Genomic DNA, 21,535 nt, shown 5'->3' on the forward strand with positions numbered 1-21,535 from the left:
CTATCCCACCCCTCCAGGCGGTCACAAAGCACCGAGCTGATCTCCCTGTGCTATTCGGCAGCTTCCCACTAGCTATCTACCTTACGTTTGGTAGTGTACATATGTCCATGCCTCTCTTTCGCTTTGTCACAGCTTACCCTTCCCCCTCCCCATATCCTCAAGTCCATTCACTAGTAGGTCTGCACACAGTATTTCTTAACAAGAACCCAGCCCACACCTCATCTTTTGCAGTATTCTTTCCATCTTTTATGATGTTGTGCATCGGAATTTACTTAGTAAGTAGATAGCTGCAGCCAGTTATGTATAAAAATGACTGGAAGGAAAAAGGTGATGTAGAAATTTAAATCCTTGGATTCATTATTCTGATTGATATCTTTAAGTATAAAAAATAGAAATGTTTTGCAGTTATGAAGCAAAGAAGATGGTTGTCCTTTCTTCAATAAAATTATGAGTCATCAAAGTTTCCAAAAGTATTTTGACAATGCAAGTGTGAGAAGAAAAACCAGAAGTAATGATAAACTAGAACTTATTAGATATGTATTTGAAATCTGGAATCAGTATTCACAAGATGGATATATTCAGGCTCACACATGACAGTTGATGAGCAAGTTTGTTGCATTCAACGTATGTTGCCCGTTTTGGATTATAAATTTGGTTTTACTGTGTTTATATTCTTATTAAGATGTCTAATAAAATTGTTTTTCACCATCACTTTATTCTTCTTTAAATTATTTTGTATTAAAAATATAAAGAAAAATCAGTAAGTAAAAGAACTAAGAGTCCATTGGAACCCAGATGATAAGTTTTAATGACTACTTTTTCTGATGAGTTGAGGGTTAAGTATTCTCTTACCTGGACTATTGCAGTAGCCTCCTAACTGGTCTCCTGCTTTCCCCAAAGCAACCAGAATAATATTTATAAAAGGTAAAACAAGTAATAGTATTCATCCTTTAAATAGCTTCGCTAAAAGTAAAATCCAGACCTTTTACCCTGACCTGCAAATTTTACATGCTCTGAACATGACCTCCTGTCACTCCTCTCCCTCATCTGTTGGACTTCAGATGCCCTGGTCTTCTTCCTGTTCCTCCTTCACACCAAACTCATTCTTTCCTTGGGGCACTTTCACTGTTTCCTTCATCTGCAGTAGTCTTTCCCTGGTCTTAGTGTGGATGGTTCTTTCTTGTCATTTGGATAACAAATTAATATTACCTTCTCAAAGGTCATTCCTGAAGACCCAGTCTAAAGTAGCCACTCAGGGCCTCCCTGGTGGCGCAGTGGTTAAGAGTCCGCCTGCCGATGCAGGGGATACGGGTTCGTGCCCCGGTCTGGGAGGATCCCATATGCCGCGGAGCGGCTGGGCCCGTGAGCCATGGCCGCTGGGCCTGCGCATCCGGAGCCTGTGCTCCACGATGGGAGAGGCCACAACAGTGAGAGGCCCGCATACCGCAAAAAAGAAAAAAAATAAAAATAAAAAATAAAAAAAATAAAGTAGCCACTCAGTCCTTCTCTGTCACAGTACCCAGAGTATCTTATCTATATCTACTCCAGTATTTTTATTTGTTCGTTTAATTTCCCACTGTAATAGAGGCTCTGTTAATACAGGGTGTTTTACTATTTTCTGAGCCCAACAGTAAGAACAGGACAAGGTACACAGTACATGTATTAATAAAGATTTGTTGAGTGAATATGTGCCAGTAATATTTCTTTATGCTGTTGGATAAATTAACAATATTTAAATGTATAAAAACCAAGTAGCATGGATGTCTGCTTTCATTTTTAGCCAATAGGAATATGTGTAACTCATCCTAAGGGGTGTGTGTTTTGCATGATACATTAATATGCGTTCATAATTATTCACTATGCGGTTAATACATTTGTATTTAAAGGGAATAAATACATTACTTGGAATCTTGGAATTACACCAAAAGTTATGGTATTTTCTTTTTCGTTTCCAAACATTCAATGTGCAGTGTTTTAATGTGGATGGGTTTTTTTCTCCTTTTTTCCCTTATTTTTACTTTTAAAATTAGAAAGCCTTGCAAGTGATTATAAGGATATTTTCAGGGAAGGATTATGAAAGAATTTATATTTTTATTTTATTATTTTACTTTTTAATTTTCTCTCTTATTCCAGAAACATTAGCAGATTAGTTAATAGGATACTAGGAAGGGTCCTCATCAGGAAGAGAAGTAAATTGTTCACTACCACCCCCTAGTATCCAAATCTAGCCTTATCCCTGACTGATTTTAGCACTTAACTGTTTTTTGGTTGGTGGTAATGTTAACCAAGTAAATTACTGGATTTGTTCCACAAGTAACTGTCTTAAGTTTGTTCTCCCCATCCCTGAAAATAAAGTCTTACAATGAGAATAAACTTTTTTAACAGTTAATAAGCAATGTAAAGTTTATTGAAAATTAATTTTCTTTTTTTGCAGATCACTCATGAGTCGGGGGGTGGGGAGGTATGGCAAAGAAAATTATATAAGATATTACTTTATTTTACAGAGTAACAGACTAGCTAGAGACAATGAATTAAGAGAAAATGATAAAGAACAGCTCAGAGCAATTTGTACACGAGATCCTCTATCTGAAATCACTGAGCAAGAGAAAGATTTTCTGTGGAGCCACAGGTAAGTGTTAAGATACAGTCTCTGTTCCTTCTATTTCAGAAGAAATAACTGACTTTGGCTGATATTGCCATGCTTCTGCCATTACCTATTAGAGTAAATAAAGCATAATTTACATGATTTTTAATTACAAACATTATCCTTTTTTGAACTGTGGGTATCGATCAGTATTTCTAGAAAATCATGCTGCATTGGTAATAACCATGCAGATTGAAGGCTTTTTTAAAATTCTGAATCCTTAACATGACATTTTTTAGGATTTGGTTTTTTGGTTTGTTTTCAAATAAAATTTAAAAAAAAAAAATCCGTAGTTTTAGATCAGTTTAGTTGTGATTTAATTGGTCTAGATATTTTCATTTTTAGGAGTTCCTTCCATTTTTCATTTTTTCTTACACTTCCTTAAAGTAATACTGTAATGCCTTATTTTCACTTCTGAAGAAATTATCCTGCAACTTGGTAAGTGTACCCTGGTTTATTTAAATAAGGCAGTTGCAGTGCATTTCTGCAGAAAGTTCATTTAAACATAAATTTTGTCCAGTGACCACAGTAGAAGTGGTAACTCTTCTCATGGTTCATGCCGAATAAGTAGATGAATAATAGGAGCTATATAGTGTTATAACATAAATTCATAATTTTCCCTAAGTACCTGTCCTCCATTTGGATTTTCCTTTAGTCTTCCATGCCATTATAACTGTATCTATGTACATATATGTGCAGCTATAGAGTTAAACACAGGTTTGTTTTGATTTTAAAGAAGGCTAGTAATGGTAAGAAGTTTTAAAAGTGTTTGGAACTTCTTAAAGATTGCATAGTCACAAATTTAGACATCTAGGCCCTTTGAATAATATGTAAGAATGTTTTTTTTGTTTTGTTTTGTCTTTTCCACACAGACACTATTGTGTAACTATCCCTGAAATTCTACCCAAATTGCTTCTGTCTGTTAAATGGAATTCTAGAGATGAAGTAGCTCAGGTAAATGCATGTTTGAGATTACTGAATAACTGTTGCACAAATTTGGTATGTCATTCAAATTGTTTTTTCTCAGAAAGTCTGCATAAGTATAAGAAATGAAATAGACTATGTTTTAAATTAATTAATAATGATAATACAGATGGTCCTCGACTTACCATGATTTACCTTAAGATATTATTACTTTACAATGGTGAGAAAGTGAGATGCATTCAGTAGAAACTATACTTCAAATTTCGAATTTTGATCTTTTCTCAGGCTAGCAATATGTGGTAAAATAGTCTCTCCTGATACTGGGCAGCAGTAGTGAGCCACAGCTCCCAGTCAGTCGGATGATCGTGAGGGTAAACAACCAGTATCCTTACAACTATTCTGTACCCATACAGCCATTCTCCTTTTCACTGTCAGTACAGTGTTCAACAAATTGCATGGATATTCAACACTTTATTATAAAATTGGCTTTGTGTTAAATGATTTTGCCCAGCTGTGGGCTAAAGTAAGTGTTTTGAGCATGTTTAAGGTAGTCTAGGCTAAGCTATGATGTTCAGTAGATTATGTGTATTAAGTGCATTTTTGACTTGAGATATTTTCAACTTATGATAGGCTTATCAATACATAAGCCCATTGTAAGTCGAGGAAGATCTGTATAGTAGAGAAAAATACTGTTTACATAACTTCCACTGATAAAATTAATTAGAACTAAACATTTTAAGCACTGAATTCATAAGGGGAGCTTTTATCTAATTTTAAAATAAGAAATTAAGACAGTGTCTTAAGAGCGTTCATTCACAACTCTCTTTGGTTTTTAAATATGATCTATTATCTCACTCATACACAGATGTACTGCTTGGTAAAAGATTGGCCTCCAATCAAACCTGAACAGGCTATGGAGCTTCTGGACTGCAATTACCCAGATCCTATGGTTCGAGGTTTTGCTGTTCGATGCTTAGAAAAATATTTAACAGATGACAAACTTTCTCAGTACCTAATTCAGCTAGTACAGGTAAAATAGAAAAATAATGTTTTACTCTAAATCCATGCACCTTCCAACACCTACTGTATTAGCTGGTTTTATGCATTTTTAAAAGTCAGTTTTATTACCAGTAGTATTTATTTTCTTCCTAAAAATTTTTTCTTTAAATCCAACCATGCAGAAACTGACCTTGATTGATGTAGAGTTGTTTTTATTTTTGTTTGTTTGTTTGTTTTTAATCACATAGGTCCTAAAATATGAACAGTATTTGGATAACCTACTTGTGAGGTTTTTACTCAAAAAAGCATTGACTAATCAAAGGATTGGGCACTTTTTCTTTTGGCATTTAAAGTAAGTCAAATTATTTTCCCATTTAATTCTTTATATATATATTACTTGTATTCTCAGTTGATGTATAAATATGTATTACTTATATACTGTTGTTTTTGTTTGTCTAGAAGAGTTTTCCATACTGAAAGTATATTGTACCAGTGATGAACTTCCCTCAGCCTTTTCTCTTTAACATTAAGTAAGCAGTAAAATTAAAACTAAATTTTATACAAGAATGAGAGCTGAAATATTTTTAAAGATTTTGATTCTACTTTAAGCAAAGTAAAATTTGCTAGGTCCAGATTAATGTTGCAATTGATTTCACCATATGTGTGGATTAAGATATCCCCCCACCCCCAAAAAATCTTGCCTTGGAATTCAGAACAATAATGACAAAATCCCAAGTTTCTTCCTAGAAAATAAGCTAATTAAGAATAAAAAATAGGGCCTCCCTGGTGGCGCAGTGGTTGAGAGTCCGCCTGCCGATGCAGGGGAGATGGGTTCGTGCCCCGGTCTGGGAGGATCCCATATGCCGCGGAGCGGCTGGGCCCGTGAGCCATGGCCGCTGGGCCTGCGCGTCCGGAGCCTGTGCTCCGCAACGGGAGAGGCCACAACAGTGAGAGGCCCGCATATAGCAAAAAGAAAAAAAAAAAAAAAAAAAAAGAATAAAAAATATTTTGCAGAATATGCTATATCTAATACACAAAGTTAGAGGTCATAAACCATGCACTTTTTTATAAATTTAGAAACAGATTTGTAATTAACATGATTTTTTAAATGTTAAAATAAATTTAAAATGGAATGTAGAAACTAAGTTTAAAATAACTTAAATTCAGGGACTTCCCTGGTGGTGCAGTGATTAAGAATCCGCCTGCCAATGCAGGGGACACGGGTTCGATCCCTGCTCTGGGAAGATCCCACATGCCATGGAGCAACTAAGCCGTGTGCCACAACTATTGAGCCTGTGCTCTAGAGCCCAAGAGCCACAACTACTGAGCCCTCGTGCCACAACTACTGAAACCCACGCGTCTAGAGCCCGTGCTCTGCAACAGAGAAGCCACCGCAATGAGAAGCATGCCTACTGCAATGAAGAGTAGCCCCCGCTCTCCACAACTAGAGAAAGCCCGTGCACAGCAACAAAGACCCAATGCAGCCAAAAATAAATAAATAAAATAAATTTAAGAATAACTTAAATTCAGACACAGTACAGAAAAGGGACATGTATGCCAGAAGAGTCAAATAGTGCTCACTGAGCTCTTCACTCCCTCTCTGTTCATTGTATTATTTTTGTGCCTAATTTCCTTTTTTCATGTTTATGTATTTTGTGCTAAGATTAGTAAATGAAAAGTAGTTGAAATAAACCTAAAATCTAGTTTTTTTAAAATTTATATTTCCAGGAACTGCCTGAAACTCTTAATTGTTTTGCTTCTAAATGATAGGTTTTATATGATTTAAAACCTATCATTCGTTAGTATGATTGTATTAGTTAGTATTAGTTACATGATTATAACATTTTTTGAATTTAGAAAATGGGTTTCTTAAAAAAGGTTATGTGTATACTCATTTAAATCTCTCTCTCTCTCTCTCTCTCTCTCTCTCTCTCTCTCTCTCTCTCTCTCTCCCTCCCTCCCTCTCTCCCTCCCTCCCTCCTTCTCTCTCTCTCCCTCTCCCACTGACCTTTTAGATCTGAGATGCACAATAAAACAGTTAGTCAGAGGTTTGGCCTGCTTTTGGAGTCCTATTGCCGTGCATGTGGGATGTATTTGAAGCACCTGAATAGGCAGGTTGAGGCTATGGAAAAGCTCATTAACTTAACTGACATTCTCAAACAAGAGAAGAAGGATGAAACACAAAAGGTATGTGACTCTTCAGTTTTTTTTTCATACTCCTTCATTGCAGTGGGGCAGGGTTATTTGAGAGCTCAGTATATATGCAGATCACGGGCCTTAGAATTAGGCAGATTAAGATTTGGATCCAAGCAATGTAATGTTAGACACATTATTTAGTCTCTTGAGATTCATTTTCCTCATCTGTAAAATGGGAATAATACTTTCCTCATAGGGTTGATGTGAGAATTAAATCATACAAGATATGCAAAGCACCTCTCATAGTCCCTAGAACATGGGAGGTGCCCAGTAAATGTTAGTTCCCTCCTCTTTCCCTTCCTTTCTCTTTTATATAGCCCTAAGTCTTTTTTAAAAATTTTTTTATTGAAGTATAGTTGATTTACAATATTGTGCTAATCTCTGCTGTATAGCAAAGTGACTCAGTTATATACATATATACATTCTTTTTTTATATTCTTTTCCATTATGGTTTATCACAGGATATTGAATATAGTTCCCGTGCTATACATTAGGACCTTGTTGTTTAGCCCTAAGTCTTTTTTTGGCTGTGTTGGGTCTTCGTTGCTGCGCACGGGCTTTCTCTAGTTGCGGCGAGCAGGGGCTACTCTTTGTTGTGGTCTTTGTTGTGGTATGTGGGCTTCTCATTGCAGTGGCTTCTCTTGTTGCGGAGCATGGGCTCTAGGCACACAGGCTCAGTAGTTGTGGCTCGCGAGCTCTAGAGTGCAGGCTCAGTAGTTGTGGTGCATGGGCTTAGTTGCACCGCGGCATGTGGGATCTTTCCAGACCAGGGCTCAAACCCGTGTCCCTTGCATTGGCAGGCAGATTCTTAACCACTGCGCTACCAGGGAAGTCCCAGCCCTAAGTCTTAAAAATGATTTTTCCTTACTCTGTGTCATTTCTTTTTTTTTAGTAATGACCCTGAAAATGAGTGGAAAGAAATTAGTTTCTATATTTCTAAGTTTAAAATGGACTCTTAGTCACACAGTAAATATATCACACACTTGAGTCACCTGCAGTCTTGCTTAGTGTACCTGAGGAACATGAAATGTAAAGGTTTTCATGACCTTTTCCTACTCCTTATCCTTTATTCAGTCCAACACACCCTACAGTAAAAAGTGAGATCATTCCTCACCTCTAGTGAAATGAAAAATGAAAATCCCAGTTTATTAGTGAGTCCCCAAAGGACAGACAATGTAAATTAGTAGTACTGAATAAAATTTTTCAACGTTTTCATTAATGTTGCTTGAAGAAAAAAACAACTTTAAAAGAAAGTTACTGTATTAATCTAAATGTCATACAGTATGTGACTGACTTGATTTTATTGAAATTGTGGTATGTAAGTTCAAATACAGGTTATTAGAAAGTAATTGTATTGTTTCTGCTGCTGGAATTGTGAGCAAGAAGAAATTAGACTGCTTTGAAATAATAAAATTTATTATATTGTAACTAAGGTAAGAAAAAAGAAATTAGATATTAGTTAAATTTTTAAATATAAGCATTTCTTCTAAAGTGAAGTTTTCATATCACAGATTGGCTGTGATACAGTGGATTAAAAAAGTGATTAAAAAAGGATGTTTCTTTACACTTATGTACTAGAACCTTGAGTATAGTATGAGACTTTTCTCAACAATTTCTTTTAGACTCACTAGACCTTTTTTATTGAACAGAGAATGTGGTGTTTTCTGAAAAGCTTAGAAGTAAGGTTATTAAGCTAACGTGATGTCTCCACAGTTTTTCCTCTAGAACAAAGGTCAGCAAACTTTTTCTTAAAAAGCTAGATTGTAAATATTTTAGACTTGGTAGGCCATGCAGTTTGTTGTAACTACTCAGCTCTGCTATTCTAGTGTGAAAGCACCAATATATAAGTGAATGGGCATGACTATATTCCAAGGCAATTTGACTTAAAAAACTGGCAACTGACTTACAAGCCATAGTTGACCAAGCCCTGCTCTAGAGCCAGAACACTGCCTCTGTCAGCATGCAGAGCTTTTCTCACAGGAAGGTACACAGTACTGTCACTCTCACCTCTCTGTCTGAGTTGTGCAGCTCTGTGTTAGAGAAACCCTTCTAATTAGAATGCGGCCAATCCAGGATATGGATTGAAAGACTACACAACAATGAGGTTCCAGTGTATAAAAGAGATTAGCAATTAGTTTTACCTTTATCAAATCAACTTCTAACCATGATTATGCTCATTTATCAGGTACAGATGAAATTTTTAGTTGAGCAAATGCGGCGACCAGATTTCATGGATGCTCTACAGGGCTTTCTATCGCCTCTCAACCCTGCTCATCAGCTGGGAAATCTCAGGTAAGGTACTTTATTGGAAGTTTTATTGATACATTTAAACAAGTACTTTCTCTGGAGAAAATCTTGAAAAAGTCAAAATGTCATTGTGTTTAATAATATATGCTTGTCTCTCCCTTTTTCCTACCCTGCAAAATAAGAATAGTAAAATTTTCTTAAGTTCAGACCTGCATTTATTCAGAATGAGTTTTTACTACTTTAATAATAGAATTTAGGGCTTCCATGGTGGCGCAGTGGTTGAGAGTCCGCCTGCCGATGCAGGGGACACGGGTTCGTGCCCCGATCCCGGAAGATCCCACATGCCGCGGAGCGGCTGGGCCCGCGAGCCATGGCCGCGGAGCCTGTGTGTCCGGAGCCTGTGCTCCGCAACGGGAGAGGCCACAGCAGTGAGAGGCCCGCGTACAGCAAAAAAAAAAAATAATAATAATAATAGAATTTAAAACTTTTTATGGCCAGAATTTCTGGTATCATTGGATAAGAAATGGAATGTAATATCTGTAAAACAAATAAGATGTTCCTATATTTGTGGAAAATTCATATTCCATTTATAAGAAATTTTTAAGCTTAATATGTAGTTTTTCTTTATACTACCTCAGAAATTAATTAATAAATAAAACTGAGGAGAAAGTTTAAAATTGTTATAACACTTCAAAAAGCTGTATAGTATATATATTTTAAAATAAATTGAGGCTACAAGGAATAACAAAGCTAAGGTGCCTAGTAAATTTTTCAACTATTTTAAAGGCTTGAAGAGTGTCGAATTATGTCCTCTGCAAAAAGACCACTGTGGTTGAATTGGGAGAACCCAGACATCATGTCAGAATTACTCTTTCAGAACAATGAGATCATCTTTAAAAATGGGGATGGTAAGGAAGAATATTAATGGACTTATGATGCATGAATTTAGTTATATTTTTATACACAGGATATTTATGAACCATGAAGATTATTGAAAGCCATTTAAGGAATATGCATGTGGTAAAATATATAATATTAAGCAAATGTCTTAACCTTTAGAATATGTATTTACAATTATTGAAAAGGAAAGAAGTACTAGGTTTAGAATCAGAAGGCCTGAAAATCATTTTGTTCAGCTGTGTGTCCATTCACTCCATAAATACTTAACATGCTAGGCCCTGAAGTTGTAAGAATACACAGAACAGAATCCCTGCCCTCTTACAGAGTTTACAGTCTAGCAGGGAAAAGAGACATTAAACAAATAACTACAAAAACAGAATTACAACCCTGGTACAAAGGAAAAGTGTAGTCTGCTAAGGAATCATAAAAGAAGGTCCTAATTTATTTGGAGAACAGGGTGTGGGGGAATACATTTTTATATACTAAACAAATGTATCATTGATGGGTTTTCATTAGGAAATGACCTTTCAGCACTGAATTCTGTTAATCCAAATATTTTAATGTAAACATGTTCAAGTTTAAGGATTCAGAAAAATAAGTAATTCAAATATTTTAATTTTTTTGTGAAATACATGCCACCTTATCCTACATTGTTATACAGATGTGTTTATGCAGATACTTTAGAAAGGGGTTAAAGACTAAGATTATTGCTTCCTTACAGATTATTTTGAAGAGCAAACAGAGTTCTGTATATTTTCTGTTTGAAAACATTGTGATGATGTGATACTCAAATTTGTGCTTGTGGCATTAAGTGTTGGTATACATATTCTTTGAATTTCAGATTTACGGCAAGATATGCTAACACTTCAAATTATTCGCATTATGGAAAATATTTGGCAAAATCAAGGTCTTGATCTTCGGTAGGTAACCAATAAGACAACATGTATGCTGAAAGTTATCCTGAAAAAGTAAACCATTAGTAAATTTTAATTGTAAAATATATTAATTATAAACAGTATAGAGGCATATATCTATAAATAAATGTATGGAGTAATAATTAACACTAGTTGATTACACTGTGGTACTTTCTATTTGTCCTCTTCTTCCTTGGCTTAGAATAGCTAATGAGATTCAGCTAGGTAAGAAGAGCTATCTCCAATAAGCTGATAAAGACTCTGCAACTGGTCACTAGCAATCTTCCCTTGGTATCTGCAGGGGATTGGTTCCAGGACCCCCGCCAATACCAGAGTCCATGGATGCTCAAGTCCCTTATATAAAATGGCATAGTATTTGCATATAAGCTATGCACATCCTTCTGTATACTTTGTCATCTCTAGGTTACTTATAATACGTAGTGCAATGTAAAGGCTATGTAAATAGTTGCCAGTGCACAGCAAATCCAAGTTTTGCTTTTTGGAACTTTCTGGACTTTTTTCCCCAAATATTTTCCATCTGCAGTTGGTTGAATCCGAGTATCCAGAACCCTCAGTTATAGAGGGCCAACTGTATTTAGGAACAGGACATAGGAGACGAGACACAAAAGGCCCCATTTTTCATTCAGAAGTTAAAGAGTTTAAAAGAAGGTTTCTTTCATTATATAAGTTTTCTAATTCTAAAACTTTATAAATTCTCTAATCTTGAGTCAGTTTTTCAGCAAAATTTATGAAAGCAACTAATCTTAAAGTTTTTGCCATTTTGTTGGTTTCTGCCCAACCTTCCCAGTTATCAGCATCATCTCCAAGTTTTCTATCCTGCCACATCTTCTCCTAGTCATTTTTGTATCTAATATTTTATCCTTCTCTTACTTGTCCCTTTGCAAATTCAGAGTTATTCAGGCAAAGCCCACCCTCTTCAAAAGTACTTTTGTCTGTAACTCTGGTAATTACAATATTTAATTGTAAATTAGTGGCTATGCAAAAAACCATCTAAAGTTAAACGAGCTAGATCATTGGAAAGTAAGTTGTATCTTTGGAAAGTTGTTACGTTTTTTAACTTAAGTAAATTTAAATTAAAATTTTATCTAAAGTTTAATTTTTTTTTAATAATAAGCCTGTAGGACTGTGTAACGCTTTAAACTATGAGCATGTTCAACAGTAATAAAATTAAGAGAAAATGCTCAGGAGTACCACCTTAAGAAATTCCTTTATTTACCAGAGCAGATAGAAGAAAAGATTCCACAAGGAAAATGGTCAAAAGTGTAGGAAGACCAGAGTAAGTGATTCACAGAACCCAGAAAAGGGGAGAGATTCACAAACAGTTTACAGTATCAGGTGCTTCAGGAGTTTAAGAGCATAAGGACTATGAAAAAGGCCTTGGATTTGATGATTCATGGTTAGCTTTAAGAAGAGTTGAGGGCCTCCCTGGTGGCGCAGTGGTTAAGAGTCCGCCTGCCGATGCAGGGGATACGGGTTCGTGCCCCGGTCTGGGAGGATCCCATATGCCGCGGAGCGGCTGGGCCCGTGAGCCATGGCCGCTGGGCCTGCGCATCCGGAGCCTGTGCTCCGCAACGGGAGAGGCCACAACAGTGAGAGGCCCGCATACCGCAAAAAGAAAAAAAAAAGAAGAGTTGAGTCAGTAGAGTGATAGAAATTAAGCTACAAGGAATTACGTGAGAAAATAAAAATGAGTTTAGACTGTTACTCTTTTAGGAATTTAGGAAGTAAAGGAAAGGTGGAAAGAATGGACAGTAGCATATGAGAACAGGAGAGCAAGAAAAAGCATACTTCAGTACTTATGTGCCAATGGGCGTATTAGGTCCTTTTTTTTCATTGTCTCTTTAAATCCTCACATCTCTACCCTTGACTACATGTCCTTTTTAATATTACATGTGATGAATGGGAAATACCCATAAAGCACTTCGACTGCACACCAAAGTATGGTTGTATCAAGGAAAAAGCATTGGTGGGTTATTTGAGTTGTGGGCTAAACTAACTGCTTTTATCATGGAACATCATTTTTACTTAAAGAATAACTAACAGACAAGCTATGATTATTCAGACATGGATATTTGGTAGATATTTTCTTGAAAATGAACAATATGAGACTCTTCAGGGAGAACAACTGACAGTATTTGTTGTCAAAAATCAAATTTAAGCTTTCAAGTAAAAATTAGAATTTTGAAAAGCTTGTATCTACTGCTATGAGCTTCCCCAAAATTAAAGACTTTTCTGATGAGATCAGTGATAATGTTAACAATTGTGATTTTTTTTAATTTATTTTTTATTCATTTATTTAATTTTTGGCTGCATTGGGTCTTTGTTGCTGCGCACGGGCTTTCTCTAGTTGCTGAGAGCGGGGTCTACTCTTCATTGCGATGCATGGCCTTCTCATTGCGGTGGCTTCTCTTGTTGTGGAGCACTGGCTCTAGGTGCGTGAGCTTCAGTAGTTGTGGCATGTGGGCTCAGTAGTTGTGGCTTGCGGGCTCCAGAGCGCAGGCTCAGTAGTTGTGGCGCACAGGCCCAGTTGCTCAGCGGCATGTGGGATCTTCCCGGACCAGGGCTCAAACCTGTGTCCCCTGCATTGGCAGGCAGACTCCCAACCAGTGCACCACCAGGGAAGCCCCAATTGTGATTTTTTTTAGTTGGTATAATGAAAAGGAGATCAACATTTGGAAGATCTCCATAACTCAGTGAACTAATATCTTCCAAATGACCAATATAGGATATTATAAAGTCATATATGGGTAGAAATTCCATTCAGAGGCAAGATAAACAAATGGGTCTTCATGTAACAGAGTATGAAAAGTTTACTGTTATGGTTTCACATTCCACACTGCAACTTAAGAAACTATCTCTTGTCAAGTTTTGGAACAGTAGGAAAGAAAAATATGTACAATTATCTGAAAAGGCTATTACTCCCTTTTCCAAATACATACCTGTGCGAGGCCAGATTTTCTTCATATGCTTCAGTCAAAACATTGCATTAGATTGGATACAAAAGCATTCATGAGAAGCCAGCTCCATACTATTAAGCCAGACATTAAAGAAGTTTGAAAAAATGGGAAACAGTGTCACTCTTCTAAGTTTTTTGTTTGTTTGTTTTTAGGGTTTTTGTTTTGTAAAAGATAGTATTTTTTATATAAATGAGTATAAATATTACTTTAAATGAATTGATAGATATTTTAATTTTCTCCATTTTAATTTCTAATGTCAATAGATCTAACCCACATAAATAAAAGCTCTTTGGTATCCTTGATAATTTTTAAGAGTTTAAAGGAGTCCTGAAACCAAAAACTTGAGAACTGCTACCCTAAGGTATTGTTTAGATGTCAGTTAAACATCTTTAAATTCACCCATTGGGCTTCCCTGGTGGCGCAGTGGTTGAGAGTCCGCCTGCCGATGCGGGGGACACGGGTTCGTGCCCCAGTCTGGGAGGATCCCACGTGCCACGGAGCGGCTGGGCCCGTGGGCCATGGCCACTGGGCCTGCGCGTCCAGAGCCTGTGCTCCGCAACGGGAGAGGCCACGGCAGTGAGAGGCCCGCGTACCGCAATAAATAAATAAATAAATAAATAAATAAAATATAAATTCACCCATTATTTTTAAAGTCATAAATGTTTATAAACTTTGAATTGCCACAATAATTTTCTTCATGCTTTTCTCATGTACAATTAAATGCTTTCACAGTTGGAGGTTATAATAAATGATGGCAGATAATTTGATGATTTTTCTAGGAATGTTTGTCATGTTGTAATAAAAGAAAAGTAAAACTAGGTTAAAGGAGTAAAGGTCATGCATGAAAAATTTGCAAATAGAATATTCCTGTATTAGCCTATTAAAATACTTGCTATTTTAGGGAGTGCCCTTCAAGTTGCTAGATGGAATGATGCTCGATTCATGAATCTCCTAATAAAACTGATTAGATCTTCACATTAAAAAAAAGATAAAATATTTGCTGTTTTAAAATCCCATCATTTAACTGCAGTCTTGTTCCTTTTTCAGAATGTTACCTTATGGTTGTCTGTCCATTGGTGACTGTGTGGGACTTATTGAGGTGGTGAGAAATTCTCACACTATTATGCAAATTCAGTGTAAAGGAGGCCTGAAAGGTGCCCTGCAGTTCAACAGCCACACACTACATCAGTGGCTCAAAGACAAGAACAAGGGAGAAATGTGAGTTTATTATTCTTTTCTTTTTATGCTAGTAGAAGTTTGTATCTGATAGACAAGATTTTTAATGGTTGTGTATATTTCTTTGAGTTAGACCAGAAAAGAAAAAAATAACAAACTGTATTTACTTTGGAAAAAGATATGTTCAACCTTTGAAATATTTGAGATTATTGAGTTTAAATGATCAGAATTGCTTATAATTTGGTGAAATCCTGTACATTCACCTTAAGAATCTAAAATGTGTTTTTCTTAATGCTTATTCTTTTTTTAAAAGTTAAGGTTAAATTAATAAAAATTAAAATTAAAAATTTTACTCCTAATTCATTGTTAAAATGATTAGAAAAAATTTATGTTAATGACATAAGTATTTTTTCACTATAATAAGAATTATGCTTTGGTCAGAGAATATCTAGAAATTTTCTTAGAAACCTTTGAACACTTGAGAATCCCAAAGTTCCTCAGATCTTCAAACATAATTACTTCCTCCCCCTAATGTCAGTGATGGTTTTCATTGTTTTAATACAGACTTTACTAAAAGACTTTGACCATCTTTTCCCAGTTTAGACTGGATCATTCTGTATTTCCATACTAACTCCAAGGTGTTTACTTCTTCTTTGTAGATATGATGCAGCCATCGACCTGTTTACACGATCATGTGCTGGATATTGTGTTGCTACCTTCATTTTGGGAATTGGAGATCGTCACAATAGTAACATCATGGTTAAAGATGATGGACAAGTAATAGCTTCCTCTTTTAAATGTGTCAACATTCTTTTTTTTAATATTTATTTTTTTACTTATTTATTTGGCTGCACTGGGTCTTAGTTGTGGCATGCGGGATCTTCGTTGCGGCATGTGGGATCTTCAGTTGTGGCACGTGGGATCCTTAGTTGTGGCATGCAGGATCTTTAGTTGCAGCATGAGGGATCTTTTAGTTGTGGCATGTGGGATCTAGTTCCTTGACCAGGGATCAAACCCGAGTCCCCTGCATTAGGAGCACGGAGTCTTAGCCACTGGACCACCAGGGAAGTCCCTCGACATTCTTAAATTTACTAATTCAGGACATTATGTTTCTGCATTTGTCAAACTATAACATAATTTCTTATTTTTGAAAGCTGTTTCATATAGATTTTGGACACTTTTTGGATCACAAGAAGAAAAAATTTGGTTATAAACGAGAGCGTGTGCCATTTGTTTTGACACAAGATTTCTTAATAGTGATTAGTAAAGGAGCCCAAGAATGCACAAAGACAAGAGAATTTGAGAGGTAAGTTCAAGAAATCAAAAGCACAAAATAAAGAATTCTTGCTGCTCTACCAAAACAATCGATATTTTTCAAGCAATTTAAAAATAAATGTTTTATTAACATTGTAGCATAAACTGGATATTTTAATGTTTATTTTTATTTATTTATTGTATAATGCTATGAAGGAAATGGAAAGAAAAACCAGTTTAATTTATTGAGTTAGTTAAAGCCTAAAAAGAAAGTGATCCTTAAACTTCACAGTACATTAAAAGTTTTTGTTCACTGCCGTTTAAAAATTGGATTCCACCTTCTCTTTATTAACAAATCATGTATAGTGTTTCAAACAACACTTTTTAGTCATACAATCTGAGGAATGCAGTCAACCATTAATACCATGTTTATTCATAATTTTTCTTAACCACCATATGGGGTATCATTAGTCTATCTTAAACCTTTAAGTACTTTTAAAAACCTTTTATAAAATTCTCTTTTATCTATAACTCAGTCCTGGTCCTAACCTAATCCCTAGAGGCTTTACTATGGACCAGTTCATACATTTAATAAATCCTTATTAAATTGCTAATGTGCCAGGCATTCTTTTAGGGGCTGATGATAGAGCAGTAAACAAAGTGCTTATGGATTCACAGAGTTCACATTCTGGTGTCAGGTAAAGGGAATAGAAAGTGTTGGTAAGAGGAGTAGGGAGAAGAATGCTGTATTTTATAGTTTTGTCCAAGAAGGCCTCTCTAACTTTGTGACATTTGAGCAGAGACCTGAAGGTATTAACGCATTTTACTCCATACTAACCAAACTGTTCTTATTACTTGTAGGTTTCAGGAGATGTGTTACAAGGCTTATCTAGCTATTCGGCAGCATGCCAATCTCTTCATAAATCTTTTCTCAATGATGCTTGGCTCTGGAATGCCAGAACTACAATCTTTTGATGATATTGCATACATTCGAAAGACCCTAGCTTTAGATAAAACTGAGCAGGAGGCTTTGGAATATTTCATGAAACAAATGAATGATGCACATCATGGTGGCTGGACAACAAAAATGGATTGGATCTTCCACACAATTAAGCAGCATGCTTTGAACTGAAATGATTAAGAAACTGAAAGCTCAGTATCTGGATTCTATACTGCACTGTTAATAACTGTCAACAGGCAAAGACTGATTGCATAGGAATTGCACAATCCATGAACAGCATTAGAATTTACAACAGGAACAGAAATAAAATACTATATAATTTAAGTAATGTAAACGCAAACAGGGTTCGATAGCACTAAACTAGTTCATTTCAAAATTAAGCTTTAGAATAATGCGCAATTTCATGTTATGCCTTAAGTCCAAAAAAGGTAAACTTTAAAGATTGTTTGTATCTTTTTTTAAAAAACAAAACAAAACAAAAAAAAACCCAAAATATATAGAAATGATGGAGAAGGAAAAAGAATGATGTTCTTTTTTTGTCTTGCAAATGTTTTATGTTTTGAAATGTGGACACAACAAAATCTATTATTGCATTAGGTCCAAGTAAACTGGAGTTTGATGTTAAATTACACTAAGATTGGAAAATAATGAAAATTTTTATTTTTCCATTGCTGTTCAATTTATAGTTTGAAGTGGGTTTTTGACTCCTTGTTTGATGAAGAAAAATGCTTGGGGTGTAAGGGACTCTTGAGATTTCATCAGAGACTTTTCCTTTTTAATAAATCAAACCTTTCGATGATTTGGGGTCTTATCTGCAAAGTTTGGGAAGCAGTCACAAATGAGACCTGTTATAAGGTGGTGTTTTGGGGTTTTTTTCTGGACAGTATTTACAAGAATCTGATTCTTATTTCCCAGGGAAATTCTGGGCTCCCACAAAGTAAATAATCATCATAGAGAAAGAACGAGCAGGAATAATTCTTGCTCCAGAATTGTACAGTATTCACCTTAGATTGATTTTTTTTCTCCTTTTGCAATGAATTGAATACATTTTTCATGCATGTTTTCCAGAAAATAGAAGTGAGTATTAATGTTATTAAAAAGATTATTTTTTTTATTAAAGGCTATTTATATTATAGAAACTATCATTAATATATATTCTTTATTTACATGATCTGTCCCATAGTCATGCATTGTTTTGCACCCCAAATTTTTTATTGTTTGTAGCAGCATGGTCAGCTTTTCTCTTGATCTGTGGGTGAGGCTCAGGCACTATCCCATTTATACCAATGACTAGTGTATAACTACTTAAGGAAAACAGATGAAAGTTCCTCCTCTTTCCTTTTATTTTCTTCTGTTTTCACTTGAATCCCCCATCTTCCATCCTCTTTTATAGTGGAGAATGCCTCAACCATATGAAATTAGTTACCAAAATTAACACAATTTAGACTATCTTCCTGATTTCTTAACCCCTCTACCAAGGTATGTTCATGAATAATACTTTATAAAAGGGGAATAGAAACCATGAACTTTTTACCTTTTTAGCCTATTTATTCAGTATCTCCATAATAAAATTAGGGCCTTAAACCATTTTAAGATCATGTCCCATTTCTGAGTTGTCAGGGCTCACTCTCCAACTTTATTAAATTGCATTTGAGCACAGGTTACATTCTTAAACATTTTGAAAAACATTAACCCAAGACGTAGGGGCTAAGGCTAGTTATCACTCTACAATCTGATATTTTACTCAGTATTTGAAATGAATGATTAATGCCCTAGGACATAACTTTAGCAAATGTCCAGGTGCCACACCATAAAAAGTGCAATAATTTACTGACAGTTTTCTAGACTAGGCATATTATTGGAGTACAACTTTATGAAGAGTGCACATTTTATACAGCATCACTTAAAAAATATTCATTTATGAAATCAGTTACCTATAGTAGAAGTCTTGAATAGTGAACGGGACTCTAATACAAATACTCTTAATATTTGACTATTTTAGAACCCTTAAAGGGCATAATTATTGGAGATTTAGGTACCTCACTAAAGCATGTACATAATATTGCCAACAAGAAAAATAAATTTGGGAACTTATTTAGGGAACTTACTTCCCTAAACTGTCTTAGAATAGTTACAAGAATTTAAACTTTGTTTTAAGCAGGAGACCAGATAGATTCTTTTGCAGATATAGATTTCATAACATTAAAATTTCATGATTAACAATTTGTGTCTTTTAGATTTATTCACTTAATACATACTAACATCCCAGTATTTTCTATATCAGGGATTAATTACAGGAGAACTCAGTGAAATGGTACAAATCTGAAGCTTTGATGGTGGAAACTGAAGTTTTTAACAGAGAACTGTGTTTTACTGAGTGCCAAAAAAGCTTTGAGCTTCCTTGCACCAAGTTTATACAATTTTTGCATTTTTCACATCAGTCCAGATAGTCCCCCTTCCCCTAGGACCTCTCCACCATTAAAACACAAGCCACATAACTTATTTTATCATTTACATTTATTTTTAAGTTATTACAACCAAATTAATTCCGTTTGAAGAAATGTAGACAAATTCTATAAAGAATATACATTAAATGAACTAGCTAAATGCAAAGTACATTTCAAACAAATCCAAGCAGAGTTTATGTAAACAACCTTAAAAATAAGGGAAAAGGGATAGGTAGTACTCAGAAGGCAAGGAACCAGAAATTGAATTAAATGCTACATGGGGTGACTAGGATATGTTTCAAGTCAGTGATAATATAGCTACTTCCAGGTACTTCAGTATCAGAGATCAATTCCAATTGGTCAGTTTCTATGGCTGACCATCGTCATTGAATGTGGTATAACTGAGTATTGGCTCAACAATTTCATTTGGTCACTTGAGCAATATTTCCTTCAATGACTATTTTTGGAGAAAAGAAAATCAGGTTTAAAGAAAATAAAACCTAATTTAAACATTCTAGCAAGAAATAATCAACTATTTGAAAATCATGCTTTAACTTTTTATCATTCTCAGCTATATAAAATCATTTATTTTGAAGATTTTTAGAATGCTGTTAATTTAAAATCTGTTACTTATGTTGTGGAATTTGGTTTTTTAAAAAGATGTTTCTAATTGGGTTTTTTAAAGAAGAATGGAATTTGGTCACTATTTTACGATAGAACCTAAGCTTTTTGTGGTTCTTAGTGTCCTCTGTAAAACTTAGTGTCAAAGTCATCAACTTTGAGGTTTTCCCTTCTAATCTGCTTTATATTACAAGCCCTTTAGGAAATGGGAACCTGGTGAATATACAATGAATTGTAAAATATTTTAATGTGTAACTTTTTCAACTGTGAAACTATGACTATTGGTTTTTTGAAGAAAACAGCTGCTGATAAAGTATTTTGTGTAAAGTGTAGTTCTTATTAATCAGGAAAATAATTACTTGATTAGAATGTATATACCCTCTTGGATTTTATTTTAAATGGATTGGTGATTTTCAAATAGGTAAAACACAGTCCATCTGTATTTATTTTTCCATCAAAAATCTAGTGATTTGGCATTTATTAATTATGAGCAGCCTATTTTAAAGGCACCATGGAAATTTCACAGTACATAAACTTGGGTTTCTTAATGATTTGTAAATCCATTTAATTCATATCATGACCAATAGCTCATGCTTGCCAACTTTTGAAGAAATTTAATTTCCAGCATTATTTTAAAATCAGCAAGTTAACTTTTTCTGAATGTTGTAAGTTCCTTTTGTTTCTATATCTGCACAAACTGCAGACCTGGGCTGGACCCACACATTCAAAATCCACCTTAAAAATTGATTTTGATGTCCAAGACATCACTAAAATACTTCAGTTTAAAGACCATATGTGGTGTTACGGATTGTGGTGCTTCTACCATTTAAAAACAACTTTCATACTTCAGATGTTTTGAGAAGAGGGGAATGTGGAGGGAGGAGTTGCTTGAATGAATTACATCCTTCATATCCATCCTGCTCAGATCGGGCACTAAGAGATGGCTGCAAGTTGTGAGAGTATATTGTGCGTACCATGAGGGAATTAACTCTTCATCAAGGATGGGATTGTGAAGGCTGAACTATATAATTTAGCACTGATAGAATCCTCAGACAATATCAATAATTCTTGGTGACAGAATAATACAGCTGGGCTGTTTTTTAAAATATAAAGACAAACCATTTTTATTTTTTAACTATTACATTAAAAATTGTAAATGTATCTTATGTGCCATGGCCTGGGAAGCCTTTTTTCTTTTCTCTTAAAAGTTATTTTCACTTTCTGAAAAGAATATAGTGTTTAGCTCAAGATAACTATGGTCCTGATAAAATTGG

The 21,535-nt window shown here is 35.1% G+C and overlaps 1 protein-coding gene across 1 annotated transcript in view; it reads left to right on the forward strand.

The window, feature by feature from the left end:
• PIK3CA (phosphatidylinositol-4,5-bisphosphate 3-kinase catalytic subunit alpha) overlaps positions 1-19,513 on the forward strand; it is a 104,377-nt gene extending 84,864 nt beyond the window's left edge. Inside the window, exons 10-21 of the mRNA XM_060099154.1 lie at positions 2,505-2,629; positions 3,517-3,598; positions 4,434-4,598; positions 4,816-4,919; positions 6,583-6,754; positions 8,949-9,055; positions 9,797-9,918; positions 10,752-10,830; positions 14,850-15,020; positions 15,638-15,755; positions 16,133-16,284; positions 17,094-19,513. Of these exons, the coding sequence (XP_059955137.1) occupies positions 2,505-2,629; positions 3,517-3,598; positions 4,434-4,598; positions 4,816-4,919; positions 6,583-6,754; positions 8,949-9,055; positions 9,797-9,918; positions 10,752-10,830; positions 14,850-15,020; positions 15,638-15,755; positions 16,133-16,284; positions 17,094-17,364 (1,668 nt within the window). The 3' untranslated portion in view covers positions 17,365-19,513. The remainder of the gene's footprint in view (positions 1-2,504; positions 2,630-3,516; positions 3,599-4,433; positions 4,599-4,815; positions 4,920-6,582; positions 6,755-8,948; positions 9,056-9,796; positions 9,919-10,751; positions 10,831-14,849; positions 15,021-15,637; positions 15,756-16,132; positions 16,285-17,093) is intronic.
• The last annotated feature ends 2,022 nt before the right edge of the window (positions 19,514-21,535 follow it).

Source organism: Mesoplodon densirostris, chromosome 5 (assembly GCF_025265405.1).
Source record: "Mesoplodon densirostris isolate mMesDen1 chromosome 5, mMesDen1 primary haplotype, whole genome shotgun sequence".
NCBI classification, from domain to species: domain Eukaryota; kingdom Metazoa; phylum Chordata; class Mammalia; order Artiodactyla; family Ziphiidae; genus Mesoplodon; species Mesoplodon densirostris.